Source organism: Myotis myotis, unplaced genomic scaffold (genome assembly GCF_014108235.1).
Source record: "Myotis myotis isolate mMyoMyo1 unplaced genomic scaffold, mMyoMyo1.p scaffold_m19_p_10, whole genome shotgun sequence".
Lineage (NCBI taxonomy): Eukaryota > Metazoa > Chordata > Mammalia > Chiroptera > Vespertilionidae > Myotis > Myotis myotis.
This window is the reverse complement of record NW_023416314.1, coordinates 62,848,702-62,864,436: the sequence shown is the minus strand read 5'-3', so window position 1 is coordinate 62,864,436 and position 15,735 is coordinate 62,848,702. Positions and strand designations below refer to the sequence as shown.

Sequence of the window (15,735 nt, the reverse complement as noted above, 5' to 3'; positions counted from 1 at the left end):
CTACAGAAAGCAGTGCTGTTTGCTCTCAATTCATCTCTTCTTTCCTTATTCCTTTGCTTCCCATCAAATATATCCTGTATATCTTTTTTTTAAAGCTGTCTACTGAACACTGTTTAAAATGCACACTGCCGAGCTTTCCCTTTCTGTCATACTTTTTAAGCAACACAATTCTAACCGGCTGCTCTAAAGAATCTCCTCTTCCTGACCTACTACTGCCCCCATATTCCTAACTCACCATTTGGGTATTTTCACAACATATATTCAGGTTGAAAGATAATGCTGATATCTTGTTTTATATGAACCTTTATATACTAAGACCTGCAGAGGGACTGACTTCATTGGGATACTTTATGGCTTAATACATCCAAATGATTTATATCTCGTTTTGTCTAAGCATTTATGCTAATAAATTTAACAGATTCCCCAGTACTGCTGGGTCCCTCGTTTTCTTCAGGGGGTCAAAGTGAGAGGAAAATAAAGCAGTGTGTTACTAAAGAAAGAAGAAAGAAATTGGCCCAACCAATTTAAAACACAAATAAAATTGCAACACAAATAAAATCTCTGATTATGAAGCAACAGTCAAAGAAGTTCCTAGATCCACATAGATTTCTGTAATTGAGCTATTTCTCAAAGGCAGAATAACAAAAGTGACAATATTCAGCAAACTAATTTACTGAAGAATATTTCGGTCCTATATAATTAAATCCAACACCGAGGAGAAACTGACAACTATTAAATTGAGTGCAGTTGGAGAGGGAAAGGGGATAAGATAAAATCCAGTCTATAAAATATGTTCCATTATCTTTTATAGGTTAAAAACACACACAAAAAAATACTTGGAAAGAGTTTTCTAAGATGGAAAGATTTTAAGATTGTGTGGGTATTTTTTTTTTTTTTTTACAGGTGCAGAATAAGCTGGGTGGTTTGTTTTTTTCTCTTGGTTTTTTCTTTTTCCTATTTTTCCCCCTGTTGTTTGCAAAGTTGAATCTGGGGTCAGGAGTTCTAATTGTAACCTCAGACTGGAATTCCAGATGGTGCGCTCAGGACTGGAAGCAACTCTCAGTTCATCAATTTCATGGGCCTAAGTATCTGCTCTGGCCACGGCCCGGCCTCCATCCCCACTGTGGCATTAATGCAGAACAAATTGAGACATATCCTCTATATAATTAGTTCCAGAATTTAAAAAGATTTAAGGTATAAGAATAGAGGCAGCGCTGCTGAATCTTTTCACTGGGGACTCTCTGGGAGCTCGGGGACCATCTTACGGTGGTATCGGAACAGACGGGTACACTGTGAGCTGGGGTGAAGGGGAATTTTGCACTGCGCACCCAGCCGTGGGTGCGGATCCAGAGCTCTCAAACCAATTGGATCAGAGAATTGAATTTTAAATGCCGATAGGGGAATTGATTTTAAAAAAGAAAAGAAAATAGAATTACTGTTCAAATTAACAGAGGAAGCAGGGTGGGGAGCTGCGGGTGGACTATAACGAAAGACCCTCCCTTACTTATTCTTGTTTTCAGTATAAATTAGTGTGATTTCTACCGCCAGCTTGGATTTGGAAAACAGCCATTTTAAATGCCTGCCCGTCGGCCCGGGGTAGGCAGATTCCTGAACTGGAGTCGGGGGGCAGAGAGGATTTGCGGTCAGGCTGCTGATGCTGCGCGTGGAACTCTGGGCGCGGGCCCTTGCGCCGGGCGCCAATAAAGCAGGCGATCCCAGCCCTTGACAGATCGCAGCGCTTCGTGGTGTTTATTCAGTTGTCCGCAGCCGCGCGGGGTGACGCCCAGAGCGCAGCCCGAGAGTACTCCCTGGTCCCTGGGACCGCGGTTGCAGGCTCGGCTCAGGGCTTGGGCTGCCGCAGTTGACAGCTCCAGGGTCAAAGTGGAGGGTTTATAGGTCCTCACCGCCCCCTCCCGTTAGGTCACAATTTTTTGATCTTGCAATAATTAAGCACTTTTCAGGCACCTCTCTCCCCTACGCCTTCCTTTTCTTTCTTTCTTTCTTTTTTAAAAAAATTCTCATACCATTAACTCTGGAGAAACAGGGGATGGTGGGGGGTAAAGTCCGCTGTGGACGTCGGGAGACCTGGGTTTCAGCTCTGCTTTGCCACTAACTGGCTACGTGTCCTTGAACAACAGTTACAAAAATTGTAACGTTTATTGTGTACAAGGCCAACACTATCTTCCTGTCTACTCTTCACGACCCATGAGGTTAGGCGCTAGCATCGAGTTATCTCGTTTGACCAATTAGGAAACTGAGGCTCAGAGAGGCTGTGACAATCGTCTAGGCTCACACAGCTGTTGGTTACCTGGAAGAGCTGATATTCCATTCTCTGGCTACCAATCCCTTGCTCTTAACCATTGCTCTCTACAGCTGCCTTTCCTCCTTCCGTCTGGGTCTCAGTTTCCTTCTCTGCGGAAGGAGTTGAATTTACATCTCTGCCAATCGGTGGTGCAAACAAGATCCTCTGCGCCACAGGTCTCATCGCTGACGGGGGTGGAAAGGTGGGTGAGAGAAGGGAGAGACCAGGTCTTCGCAGCCCTTATTTCCCCGGGATCTCGGACAAGCCTCGACCCACAGGAGGTGCAGCAGAGCGCAAGGTGGCCCTTCGTCTGGGCCAGACTATTTGCCCTGCCCCCCGCCCCTCCCGCCCAGGGCCTCAAGGGCAGCGTGGCAGGCCCGGCCACCGGGTAACCACAGCTCCCGCAGAGAACGTTACCCAGGGGTGGGAGAAGTGGAGAGCATGGGCACCTGCAAATCCAGTAGTTTGCCGGTTCCCCAGCTTTGGCCCTGAGGTGCCTGGGCTCCTGGGCATGGGGATGGGCAAAGGCATTCTGACTCCAGACGCGCACAGCACTTTTTTGGCCTCGCCGTTTGGGTCTACGTGGTCAGGCGAGGTGGCATTCTAAGGTTGAAATGAGATCACACCACAATTGGTTCAACTCCCCTTTCCTCCCACCCAACCCCACCCCATTCCTGGGCAAAACTTTTTTTTTTTTTTAATGTAAAGGCGGAGAGTTAAGCGCCTTTGCCCAACCTGTGATTCAAAAACACAAACGCTATCCTCTTCAAAATACTCCCCCCAAAGTTGCAAAGGAGAATAAAAGAGAAACAAATGTTTGACCTTTTCGTTGGAAATTGAAATTCCTGGCTTTTCTTAAAGGGTTCACCTTCCCTTGTAGAGCTTGGGTGAGTCCTAGTTAAGAAAAAACGATTTCGAAGTAGCAATAAAAGTGTGTGTTTGGGGGAGGGAGGGTTGGTTGAGAAAGAGGTCTGATGCGTTATAGGAGCAACTAGGTCTCAGAACTTTTGTCTCGCCGGGTCTTTCTCCACCAAAAAGACCAAACATACATGCCCTCTGGCTGGCAGGCTAAGAGATGGGGCTTTTGGAAGGCGAGTTGGGGGCCTACGGGGGGTGGGGTGGGGGGGGGGGAAGAAGCTGGCCTCTAGAGCCAAAGTCAGACGCTAGGGTAGGACTGAGAGGTGTCCACGACCACGATAGTGGCCAGGGAGCAAGCGGGCGGCGCGTGTCCCGGACCTTTGCCTTCACGGTCTCAGCGCCTCCAGGACCAGCGACCCCAAGAGGAGGGAATTGTGCCCCGCGTGTAGATCCTGAGCCCGCATATGCTTGGAGTCCGCAGCCAGAACCCTTGGCTACTTCGTTTACTCAGTGCAAATTAACTGAAGCCGAAGCGTCAGAAATGGACAGGCTTTTAAAACGTTCGGTTTCTTCGTAAAACTCCCACTGCCTTGACTGTCGCTTCACGTGGGATTGGCTGGAAAGCTGCGGGGCCCATCTCCGACCCGCCTGGTGTAAGAGGCCTGGCAGCAACCCGCGGCTTCCTGCCCGGAGCTGCTGTCTGTCCCAGGCTGCGCCCTCCCCGCTGCCTCCTAGCTCCCCCGGCGTTTCCAAGCGCCCCTGAAACGCACTCTAACCAGGGTTCCCGGCGCTTCTCCCTGCCTCGCGTCAGTTCCCCACAGATGTTGACTCAATTTGGAAACAAAATCTCAAACACCTGCTCTGAGAGGGCCTCCCAAAGAGTGACTAGGTGGAGGGAGGAGTCTGATTGGGCGATGCCAGGCTCTCAGAACTCCCCACGTTCGAACACTGCCTTGGACCGTGGGTCTCCGGTGGCTCCTAACTGATTGCGAATGTGGAAAGCAGAGATCTGCGGGGAGCGGCTCCAGAAACCCACCACCCCAACCCTGCTCATTCCCCACCCCAACCCCCAAACTGGGCGCTAGGAATCTCCGGCAGGAATATATGCAGGCTCTGGACGTTTCCTTAAGAGTTTTCTTCCTTCCCAAACTAGCCATTGTTTCCCCGGATTCACCATAGAAGAGTTAGATACTCCAGGCTGTAAAAGGAGGTTACATGCCGCTGACACCGATTTTAGGTACGCGGCAACCTCACCAAGTCACCAATTACCAGACATTGAAAATATGCCCCCGTTTATCACAAACTGAAGCAACCCCTCCAGGTCATCCACGTTTCCCTTAAGTCTGATCTCCAGAACCCACAAGGGGTCCCTCCCCTCTCCCCTCCCCGAGATTATGGCCTCCACTCCAGCCCGACGGCTCTAAGAGAGAGAGAGACGGACTCCTGCTAGAGCAGCAAGAGAATCCGCCTCTTTGGAGTCCCGGAAAGTTCTCATCTCTTTCCAGAAGTTCCCGCCCTCGTGGAGCCCCCAGCCCCTCCCTCCAACCCGCCCTCTTAGATGAACAACCCCATCCCTACCCCCATCACACGTATTTGCAGAGGGGACATTCGCTGCTCACCTGGAGGGACTCGCCAGTGCCCGGGGACGTCCACACTTGCGAAGGCCAAGAAGGGGAGGGTGGGGGTGGGGTGTCCCACAGGCCTCCTGAGAGACTGGGCAGGTAGGAGAGGAGGGTGTCTCCGAGAGGAGCTCTCCCACAAGCCCGCCCCCCACCCTCACTGCGAGGGCGCCCCCGAGGAGTCGCGCGCGATGCCTGAACCGGCTTGGACTGCAGTGTGAATGGAGCGGCCGAGACTCCTGGCTCCTCCTCCTCCCAAGCCGCCGGCCCCACTTATTTGAGCTTTGGGAAGCTGGGGGCAGCCAGGCAGCTTGGATAAGGAGTTCAAGGCAGCGCCCACACCCGGGGGTTCTCTGAAACCCGACCGCCGGTCCGCTCCCCTCTTCCCGCCCTCCCTCCCACTCATTCACCCACCGACCTACCCACCCACCCAGGGCCAGGACTGCAGCCCAGGAGCCGGGGCCCCGCCGCCCCCTCACCGCGATCCTGGACTTTCTCCTGCCACCGGAGCCGGCTCCCACGTGTGTCCTCGAGCCGGCGTCTTCGCACACGCTCCGCTCTGGACCTGGGTGTCTTCAGCAGCCTGAGCATTTGGGGATCCGGGGCCCGGGTGGCATCTGGGCCAAGTTAGGCGTGGCCGAGTCCAGCACCGAACGTCTGCAAGACCGGAGGAGCCGCGGCGCGTCCGGGGCAGAGCTGCCGCAAATGGGCTCCGATTTGCGGGACCTGAACGCGCTGCTACCAGCGGTGCCTTCGCTCGGTGGCGGCGGCGGCTGCGCCCTGCCCGTGAGCGGCGCTGCGCAGTGGGCACCGGTGCTGGACTTTGCGCCCCCGGGCGCGTCGGCATACAGTTCGTTGGGCGGGCCGGCCCCTCCGCCGGCTCCGCCACCACCCCCGCCGCCGCCGCCTCACTCCTTCATCAAACAGGAGCCGAGCTGGGGCGGTGCGGAGCCGCACGAAGAGCAGTGCTTGAGCGCCTTCACCGTCCACTTCTCCGGCCAGTTCACCGGCACAGCTGGAGCCTGTCGCTACGGACCCTTCGGTCCTCCCCCGCCCAGCCAGGCGTCCTCCGGCCAGGCCAGGATGTTCCCCAACGCGCCCTACCTGCCCAGCTGCCTCGAGAGCCAGCCCGCGATTCGCAACCAGGGTAAGCAGGCCGGGGAGCGCCCCCTACACTTGGGGCGGTGGCGAGGGGGCTGTCGTCGAGCGCGGGTAGTCCTCTGTCCAGCCCCTTCCCTGACCCCAGCTCTTACCAGCTGCCTCCCCAAAGACTCTGAGGGTAGCGGAAGCAGCAGCTGGGGGAGCAGAGGTCCAGGAGAGGGAATTCGCGCCGGTTTGGGCTCCTGACATCCTTGGGAAACGGGCTGTTCGCATGAGCCGGGAGGTCATCTGCGGCCCCCACGACCCCTGAAGATTCCGGGGCTGCGAGTCCCTTTGGGAGTGGGAAGGGGCTGCAGCCTCTGGCTGCGCCTCGGAAGAGGTTTTGTCGCTCCAGGCACCACCAAACTGTCACCTGGCATTGGACTTTTCAGACATTAGACTGGATTCCAGAGTGGGACCAGCACTGGATGAGCATCCGGTGCTTGCCTCCTCCAAAATGCCCAGGAATTGCTCTAGTCCTTAACACCGAGTTGGCACTTCAGACGCACAATAGGTGTCATGGAGCTCGAGAATGAATAAGGGAAAGGACTAGCAACTAACCGGTGGCTTTCCTGGAACTTCGTCATTGTCTGCGTATGGCTCCCGCATATGCTAGTTAGTGTGGAAGCGGATCTCTCCTTGGTTCCAGCTCAGGTGGCGGCCACGAGCTAGGGCTCCAGGGCTAGGAAACCCCGTTTGTCCCATTCCGAGCTGTGCGGAACCGGGTCCTACCATAGGGAATGAGATGAGGCCCGAGCTTCGGTCGCCTCTTCGTCAATGAACGCGGCGCTTAGCCAGGGGAGATTTTTGCAAGACTTGAGGGTTGTAACAAGGACCAGGTTTGCTTGCTGTTTTCAGTCATTGTACATTGAGGGGCACAGAGGTAGTTTTCTCGCCCCGCACAGGCGCCCGCCCATGTCTTTCTCCCCCCCCCGCCAGCGCTGAATCAATTGGGCCCGGCCGGCCCTTGCAGTTTGGTTTCTAAATTTATTTTAATTGTTGTTTGTTATTTTTGCACTGTTTGAGAACCTAAACCAATTCGGGTGGATTCGATATTTTAGGAAATACTTTACAAACGCAATGGCGAGTGCTTTTCCTGGAGCAAAATTTCCCGCTGGGTTTAGAGACTGGGATGTTTCTGGAATGCGTGGGGTGCTAGAAGCAGAGTGTGTACTGTTTGCATGAGGTGCTGGCTCCCAAGGCAGAAGAAGGGCTCTGTCCTTATCTCTAGGAGGTCTCTTCTTTCAGTAGCCCAGCCGGGAGCACCTGGCCAAAGTGAAACAGTCCTCCTCTCTTCCTCAGGGGAATCTGTGATCCTTGACCCTTGGGGGTCCTCCGCTTTAGCTATTTCAGAAATGAAATTAGTGTTTTGGACTCACAGGGTGTTGGAATAACTCAGCGTCCCTCTTAGAGGCTCCTATTCTCCACCCGTTTGCCACCTCTATTTAGCAGGCTGGTGTTACCTTTGGCAAATCCACAGGTCTCAGTTTCCCCATCTGTAAGAGAGGAGTTGAGATGGACAACCTGGGAATTGGGTCTGGCCTGATGATCTGTGCAGAAGCCTGATTTTACCTGGGCTAGGGCTTCTAAACACAGAAGGTGGAACAGCCCACCTAACACTTGACTGGTCTGTTCTCCGCAAGACTGGCAGGCAAGTGTGTGATATGAATTGAGTTCCTGTGTAGATGTGTGCTATGTGGAGCGGCCTGAGAATCCACTGATTTAAGTCTCCCAACAGCAAAATGCTATTGCACCATGATCATTGAGTCCATCTAGGTACTGTGAGGATTTTTGGAATTTGGGCTCTGTTGCTTTGTTTGGGCCCTTGTCCAGCCTTCTGCAGGGCAGGTCTGTTGCCCAGGATCCCATCCACTCAGCATGGGATGGGGAGGCCAAGAGCCCTGGTACTAGGCAGGCTGCCAAAAGAAAAAGGTTTGGGAACACACCACTGACTAGAAGGTGAAGGAGGTCCCTCTCCCCACCCTGAGGAAAAGCCCCGTGGAGAGTTGGCCCCAGACCTGGACCACAGCCTGTAAGCTCAGTTCTGTCCTTGGGCTTAGGTTTTTCTCTTACAGTGAAAACATAGATAGGTCACTGGCTGACCTCTTGGGACTCATTTGGCAGCTGGGAGCTGGGGTGAGATGTCAGAAGCTGTTCCAGCTTCAGTCCTGATGTTGAGTCCTGAGGCCTGGAGATTCTGGATTTATTCTCTTGACTTCCGGGGTTTCTGTGGCACTTCCAGGAATGTAGGGCCTAGTAAGAGGTTTGGGCTGAGGGAAGCAAGGGCATCAGTTCCTTCCCCAAAGTGTAGGAATGGCATCAGCAGGCCCAGGCCAAACTCCAACGGAGAGTAAAGACCTGGATCCCGGTCCCCAAATAGGGCAGCCTAACCATGGTCCTCAAGAGAGGAGGATTGCTGGCAGCCTCTCACCTCCTCTCCACCCGTTTTTGTCTATTTCTTAAATATACTTTTCCTATTTCTTTTTTAAAAAATATTTTTTATTGATTTTTTACAGAGAGGAAGGGAGAGGGATAGTTAGAAACACTGATGAGAGAGAAGGGTATGTGCCCACAACCAAGGTACATGCCCTTGACCGGAATCGAACCTGGGACCTTTTAGTCCGCAGGCCGAGGCTCTATCCACTGAGTCAAACCAGTTAGGGCTACTTTTCCTATTTCTTAAAAATAGTTATACCTGATGTCCTAACCTTACTTCTGAACATTAGTTCAGCAAACATTTACTGAGCACCTACTCTATGCCAATGCCAGGCACTGGAAATTGAATATTAAGACCATGCGCCTCAACTTTTGCCAGAATCTGACAGCCTGACATTGGAGGAGCCCTTATTTTTGGATAAGGAAATTTGGGTTCTAAGTGATTAGTTGTGGGTTGGTTTTAGCTCAAGCGGTCACTTCGTCATGGCAGACACTAAGGAATCAGTTGTGCAAGAGGTCTCAGTTTGTGGCAGAGCTGGGGCTCAAATTCAGACCATTCTAGGCTATTTCTACCTACTTTTTCAGAGATCTTGGCCCACTGTTGACATGAATTTCCTCTGTCCTGCTGGATGGGTGTGGGACCCACTGTAGTCAGTGTGTGAGGGTTGGGAGTTTTGCCAGGGCAGAAGTGGGGCAAGGACTTGGGTAGCCCCAGATTGAGTGTGGGGTTTGGGGAAGGGAAAAAAAGATTTTGTCAGGCCTATTCCTCAACCCCACTGGAGCGCCAAACTATAGCACAAGAGGAGGCCTTGGCATTACCAGCCACCCTAGGGGTCACTGGGGAGACCAGCTTGGCCCAAGGGGCACCCTCCTTGGGTCGCATTGGAAAAAGGGTATTTCGTTGTGGGACAGATTTCCCCGCATCCTGCAGCAGCTTCATCAATATCAGCCTTCTGACTGCCTGCTGTCCACTGCACCCCTCAGCTCCGGGATGTGGGGTGGGAGGCGCTGGCCAGACCAGGTAGTTACCCAGCTCCTCCGCTGCCTAGGGCGGAGGAGGATGGCACAGAGCATTCTTTCCTTTCCGCGCGGTCAAGGTTGCACTCTCTTCCGGGCTAAGACCAACCCTGGGAAAGGGGCTACCTTGGAATCTGGAGCGTCTTCCTCTAGGGTCCTTAGAAGTAGTACAAGGAGCCTTTGAACACGCTGCCCCTTTCTGCCGGCAGCTGTCTCCCCCGCCCCCGCGCTCCCCGCGCCAGATCCAGCGCGAAGCCTCAGGACAACGCGCTCTAATCAGTCCCGCGTCTGATAAGCTGCTAATTAAAAGAGCCCTCCCTCCCCTCGGCTCCAGCTTTCACCACCGCCCTTCCCCGGGGGAATTAAATAAAGGGGGTTGGAGGCCGGCTCCTGCCCACCAGCTTGTGCGTGTCCTGTCTGGGAGGGGCCCCAGGAGCCTCGCTGGGTGTGGAGGCGACGCAGGCCGGCCCGCAACCCGTTGCCCTTGCGGCTAATCTACATAGCTGAGCCCGCCTCGGAGGACAGCGCGGTGCCTCAGTCCACTGCTTACTCCGGCCCAGGAATGGAGAAGGGTTCGCGAAGAGGCAATTTCTTTGTCGCTTCGGTTTCTCCTTTATTTAAAGAAAATTTTTTTCCTTTAAAAATTCAGCCCTTCCCCTGCAAACTTCACTGCTCAGAGCCAAATTTCGTTTGTAAGCTGAGCGGTAGGCCTCTAACGGAGCCTGGCCTCCGCTCCCAAAAGGAAGTGCCCTGGAAGCCCAAGCGTGCTCACCCACGCCTGACAGCTAAGGGGCGGGGGTTATCTTTGTCCACTTAGCAGGCGAGAAATGGAGGCCTCTGGGGTCACACAAGTTATAGAATCTGGTGGCTTCTTAAGTTGTAGACCCGCGGCGCCAATTGGTGCAGGAGACCTGGCCTGATCTGTACAATCCTGTAATTAAGACCTGCCCAATCCTTCCTCCCACTCTGACACACCACATTCCCCGGTGGGCCCCTGGAAGCTCGGTTTCCGTTTGGGGGGGTGTGTGTTTCAAAGATGGGGGTAATGGCCTCCTTTCTCTGTCCAGCTTGTCTTCTGGGACACACGTTGCAGAGGGATCATGCCTGGGATAAGAGTGGGACAATGGGGACCATTTGACCCAGTGCAGTGGCTGGGGTTGGGGGAACTGGACCGGTGGTGGTCCTACAGGGAGCAGATAGGAGTGTCTGGGCCAATCTCATTCCTCACTTGATCTTGACCTCAGGCCAGAGGTTCCTGACATAGGAAGCCCCTACCATTGGGTTCGGGATCCTAAGGACTGATCCTTTTCTTAGCCATAGATACTTTTTCCCTTGAGGTGGCAACGGTTTTTCCAGAAGCTATTGGGGCCTATCTTTAAAGCAATTAGATAACAATAATCAATGAAGGAGGCTATATTTTCCAACTGAGACACCACAATTATTTTAATTCTTACCTTTGGAGAGTTGGGCAAGAACACGGACGGTGTTAGTTTCAATTTCCTTGCAGGGAAACTGAGGCAGAGTACTCATGCACTGTCGTGAGGGTGAGGTAGAGTGTCAGTGACACTAAAAGAAACAGGGTTTCTGGCCTGGGCACGAGAAAGTTGGTCCCCGCAGTGGTGGTCAGGGTCGGACCCACCGGAGCAGAGGTGGATCCATGCAGAAGGGAAGGAGGAGGAGGCAGGGCCAAGGCCTGTGGGCCCAACCGGAAGGGCCCCTTCTTTTCCTCCCCGCTAGCTTTCCCCAGGGCCTTAGGTGTCATGGTGTCAGGTCGCTCGGCCTCAGACAGATACCATTACTCGGTAATTACTCTCCCCATTTAAAGCCCATGCCGTTAACTGGCTCTGAGTAATTAATGAAAGTTGGTGCGGCCCCTGATTTACGGCTCGGAGTCAGCGCGGGGTCAGCCGAGCAGATTCATTTCGCTCGCCCGCGCTGCCCCTGCGCGAGAGCGGTGTCTGGTTTTGGGGAGAGCAACTTGCTTCGCCGAATGGTTGGCGGTTTTCATATTTCCTTGCGGGAGTTCGGTCCAGAAGCCGCAGTCGTGGTGGAAGGCAAGGGCATAAATAAACTGGGAAACGGTGGGGAGATCCGAATTTTACTTGGAATAGAGCAGAGAACGGCCCGGTCCCGAGGTCACCTCGGGGTCCTGGGCCCGTCTTCCCGCCCAAAGTCCTAGAGACGGGTGAGATCCCAAGGCGTGGCGGGGCGCTCCTCCGCAGCGGTTCTGGTTCGGACCCATGGACCCTTTTGACGCTGTGCTTCCCTCCGCCGCTCCCGCAGGATACAGCACAGTCACCTTTGACGGGACGCCCAACTATGGTCACACGCCGTCCCACCACGCGGCGCAGTTCCCCAACCACTCCTTCAAGCACGAGGACCCCATGGGCCAGCAGGGCTCGCTGGGTAAGCAGGCGGGGATGGGGAGGGGTCCTTCTCCCCTTCTTCCAGGCGACCCGGTCCGACAGACCCGTCCCGCCCGCCCCAATGAATTTCCAACCCACAGCACATTAGGAAGGGAGAAGAGGACATGTACAGGGATTTTGAGAAATAATTAGCCCAATCTCAATTTAAAAGATCGGTTCCGACCCCCAGGTATGTTAGGGACTCCACTCAACCAAGCCTAAGAAGGTCCCGAGAGTCTGCTGTGGCTTTGAAGGGAGTGGGAAGTGGGAAGCTCGGCTCAGTACGTCTGGACGCTCCGTCTTGGCCCGTCTAGCATCCAGGCTCCATTGCCCCCAGCTTAGCCTGGGGCCCCGGCTCAGGAGGCTCTCTCCCCCAGTCCCTGCCCGCCACCCGCACCCCGGAGACCTCTGGGCGCTCACTCTGCTTTCCGGCTCTCTGCAGGCGAGCAGCAGTACTCCGTGCCGCCCCCAGTCTACGGCTGCCACACCCCCACGGACAGCTGCACCGGCAGCCAGGCCCTGCTGCTGCGGACGCCCTACAGCAGGTAAGGAGGCGCTGGGCGCCGCGTCTGGGTTCCCGGGAGCCTAGGGCTCGGGAACATCGGATGCGGGGCGGCCCGGACTGCGGGAGGCAACCCAGCTACTTAAGGCAAATTGAAGCAGCTCTCCAGGCTCCAGTAGAGAGAAGTAGGTGTCCCCGTTTCCGTGCTCTTATTTTTTAATTATTTATATATATTATTGATTTTTTTTACAGAGAGGAAGGGAGAGGGAATAGAGTTAGAAACATCGATGAGAGAGAAACATCGATCAGCTGCCTCCTGCACACTCCCCAACTGCAGATGTGCCAGCAACCAAGGTACATGCCCTTGACCAGAATCGAACCTGGGACCCTTGAGTCCGCAGGCTGACGCTCTATCCACTGAGCCAAACCAGGTAGGGCTCCGTGCTCTTATTCTGAATATGAACGAGCGCGGTTACTGTTTAGAACTGGAAAAGAAAGAGAGGCACTTTGAAAGGTGGTTTTTCTAGGGGCTCTTTGCTGGGAAGACTTTGCATCCTCAGGACCAAAGATGAAACACGAAGTCCACTGCCACGTGGTTCTTCTCACTCAAATCCCCTAGGGCCGCCCGCCAGCCTTCCCTGGGACAACTTGGCGGGCGCCTACCCTGGGCAACAGCTTTCCCCACCCCGGTCCGCGGAGCCGGCCGCACTTAGTGGGTGCTGTTCGGAGCTCGGGGCTGCGCGCTGGGCCGGACTCCAGCCTGCGTTCGGGACTGCAGTCGGGTCGCCGGGGAGTGCTGAGCCCGCCCTTCTTCCTGTTCCCAGGAGGCGGAAGACGGCTTCTTTCCCTTCGAAGCTTTTTTTCCTGTCCCTTGTGCCTTCTCTCGGTTCTCGCTCCACCCTCCACCTACTCTCCCCCAAATTTATTCTTCAACTTTGGGTGAACTTGGCCAGCATCCCGCGTCTCCGATAGGGTTGCCTAGTAACTGGTGCACACACACCAGCCTGCACCAGGCGGGGAGGTGGGGCGGGGGGAGTGAACTGGCCGCTCCCGGCCCTAGGAGCCCGCGGATTGGGCGCGCATTACCTCACATACCACCCCTACCCCTCACCCCGGTGCTCCGGCGATCCTGATACCGACTGGCCCCCAAACTCATCTCCATCCTCCCTCCCCTCCGCTCCTGGGCCCGGGGCTGACGTCAAGGGAAGGAGGTAGTGAGGTAATGAAGGAAGGAAAAGCCTCTGCCCTGGGAGATTGGGTGGGGGGAATGGCCGCGCCTGGGGGACCTTCAGTCCCACAGGTGGAGGAGGGGAAGGAGTCTTGGCTCCCCACCCCGCAGTGGCGCCTCCGAAAGGCCTGGCGCGCTCATGAAATTGAGCCCGGTACTGGTCTGATTCTACTGCCCCGGGGGAGGTAGGACCCGAGCCCCTTCCACTTCTGTACGCCTGAGCTGCGCCTGCTTTGGAAACTTTTTCTTTTGATTGAAAAATTCAGCGTATCTAATAGAATCTTGGATTTGAGATCACTTTTTTTCTTTTTCCTCCTCTCCCTTTCCCCCCCATCCCTCTCTTCACAGACAGAGATAGAAAGGTCACAACTCATCACCCTCCTTTTCTCCCTTCCTAGCTGGAACCCAGCTCTGTTCTTCAGCATTGCAGGCCCAGTGTTCTGCTCCAAGCCCAGCTTCTCTGCCTCCCCTCCCTGAGTCTGGTCACTGGGATGGATGCAGAATCCCCAACCATTCTCTATTGTGATCCTCCTCCCTTAGCAAAACGAGTGGAAGTGCCCTCCCCCTCCTTTTTGAGGAGCTGCTCCTGCCCATTGCCAGAGTGACCTTGCTATTGTTCTAGTAGCCTTTGGGGAGCAGTTGGAATGGCTCCCCAGTGGCCTGTTCTTCTCTCCTTGATGCCTTCTTGGTGCCTCACCCCAGGTGGAGAGGAAGACTTTGATGCTGAGTGGGTGCTGTTTAGATGGGCCCGGATACCACCTGGGAGATGGGGGTTGGGAGGCCATTGGAGTCTGGGTCAGTGGTGATACACAGCTCACACACATTTCTTTCTTTTTTAAAAAAATTTATTGATTGATTTTAGAGACAGACAGACAAAAACATCAATTTGTTTTTCCACTTATTTATGCATTCACTGGATGATTCTTGTATGTGCCCTGACCAGTGATCAAACCCACAACCTTGGTGCTTCAGGACAATTCTCCAACCAACTGAGCTACCAGGCCAGGGCCTTACTCACATTTCTTATTCTCCTTTCTCTTAAGCATAAATCCACCTTGTGGGACCCTAGGAAAGGGCCCATCAAAGGGACTGAGCCACCTGAGGGACTGAGCCACCCAGAAAGAAAAGGAGTCAGGGATAAAGTGATCACACTCACTCAAATAGCAGTTCTCCAAACTGAGTCCCTAGGGGTGGATTTTGACTTAGGGCTAAATTTGTGATTACTATAGACGTAGGAAAAGTCACTTGAATTGCATTTTAGACATAAAATTTTCACATTTTTGAGACCCAGTTTGTACTTGGCCACTCTATAAAGCAATTTTGTCAGGTTCATCTTTGGGAAATATCTGTGTATCCCTTTTTTTCTTCCTACATAATTACAACGCTTTGCTTCTCATTTTATTTTTTATTTTTTTATTTTTTATTTTTTTTAAAATATGTTTTATTGATTTCTTACAGAGAGGAAGGGAGAGGGATAGAGAGTTAGAAATATCGATGAGAGAGAAATATTGATCAGTTGCCTCCTGCACACTCCCTACTGGGTAGGTGTCTGCAACCAAGGTACATGCCCTTGACCAGAATCGAACCTGGGACCCTTGAGTCCACAGGCTGACGCTCTATCCATTGAGCCAAACCGGTTAGGGCTGCTTCTCATTTTTAAATGAATGTCACAAAAATACCATTTTCTCCCATTACAGAAAATTTCCTAAGCAGTAACATCTCCTAAAAAAGAATTTGTGACCCCAGTAGGAAAAGAGCTTGCTCCCTTGAAGTTTGTACTATCTGAGTCTTTGAGGCTCCATCCACCGTAAAGTCACTATTTTTCTAATCACTTTCAAGGATCAGGTACTTCAAGCTGAAGTACATGTAATCATATACCCTGTTACAGTAGTTGTGTAAACAAGTATTTCACGGTGTCCTCAGTACCTCGTTTCCATCCACCTATGTTGATCAAGGGACTCTCCAGGTATTGAAGTACTAAAGCAGATGATAATTAGATATCGTGAAAAGAAGCCTTCGAGGTTTAGCATTGCCTAATTGATATTCAGTAAGCACTTAATAAATGTCAAGTAGTTATTGATAGTGTTTTTATTACTGCAACTGAGGCTGTACCTTCTAAGAGTTGGGTTCTTTTTTGGCTATTCTTGAAAGAGTTGAGGTCTTTCTCCTTGGGCTGTCACCAGCTGGGGAGCACTGTGTTTCCTTAGTGTGCCCTTTTCACAGAAACA

At 53.3% G+C, this 15,735-nt stretch overlaps 1 protein-coding gene across 1 annotated transcript in view; it reads left to right on the top strand.

Annotated features, from left to right (window-relative positions):
• The first annotated feature begins 5,367 nt into the window (after window positions 1–5,367).
• The window catches only part of WT1 (WT1 transcription factor), a 50,218-nt gene continuing 39,850 nt past the window's right edge, over window positions 5,368–15,735 (top strand). The window contains exons 1-3 of the mRNA XM_036325731.1: window positions 5,368–5,926; window positions 11,656–11,778; window positions 12,220–12,322. Of these exons, the coding sequence (XP_036181624.1) occupies window positions 5,485–5,926; window positions 11,656–11,778; window positions 12,220–12,322 (668 nt within the window). The 5' untranslated portion in view covers window positions 5,368–5,484. The remainder of the gene's footprint in view (window positions 5,927–11,655; window positions 11,779–12,219; window positions 12,323–15,735) is intronic.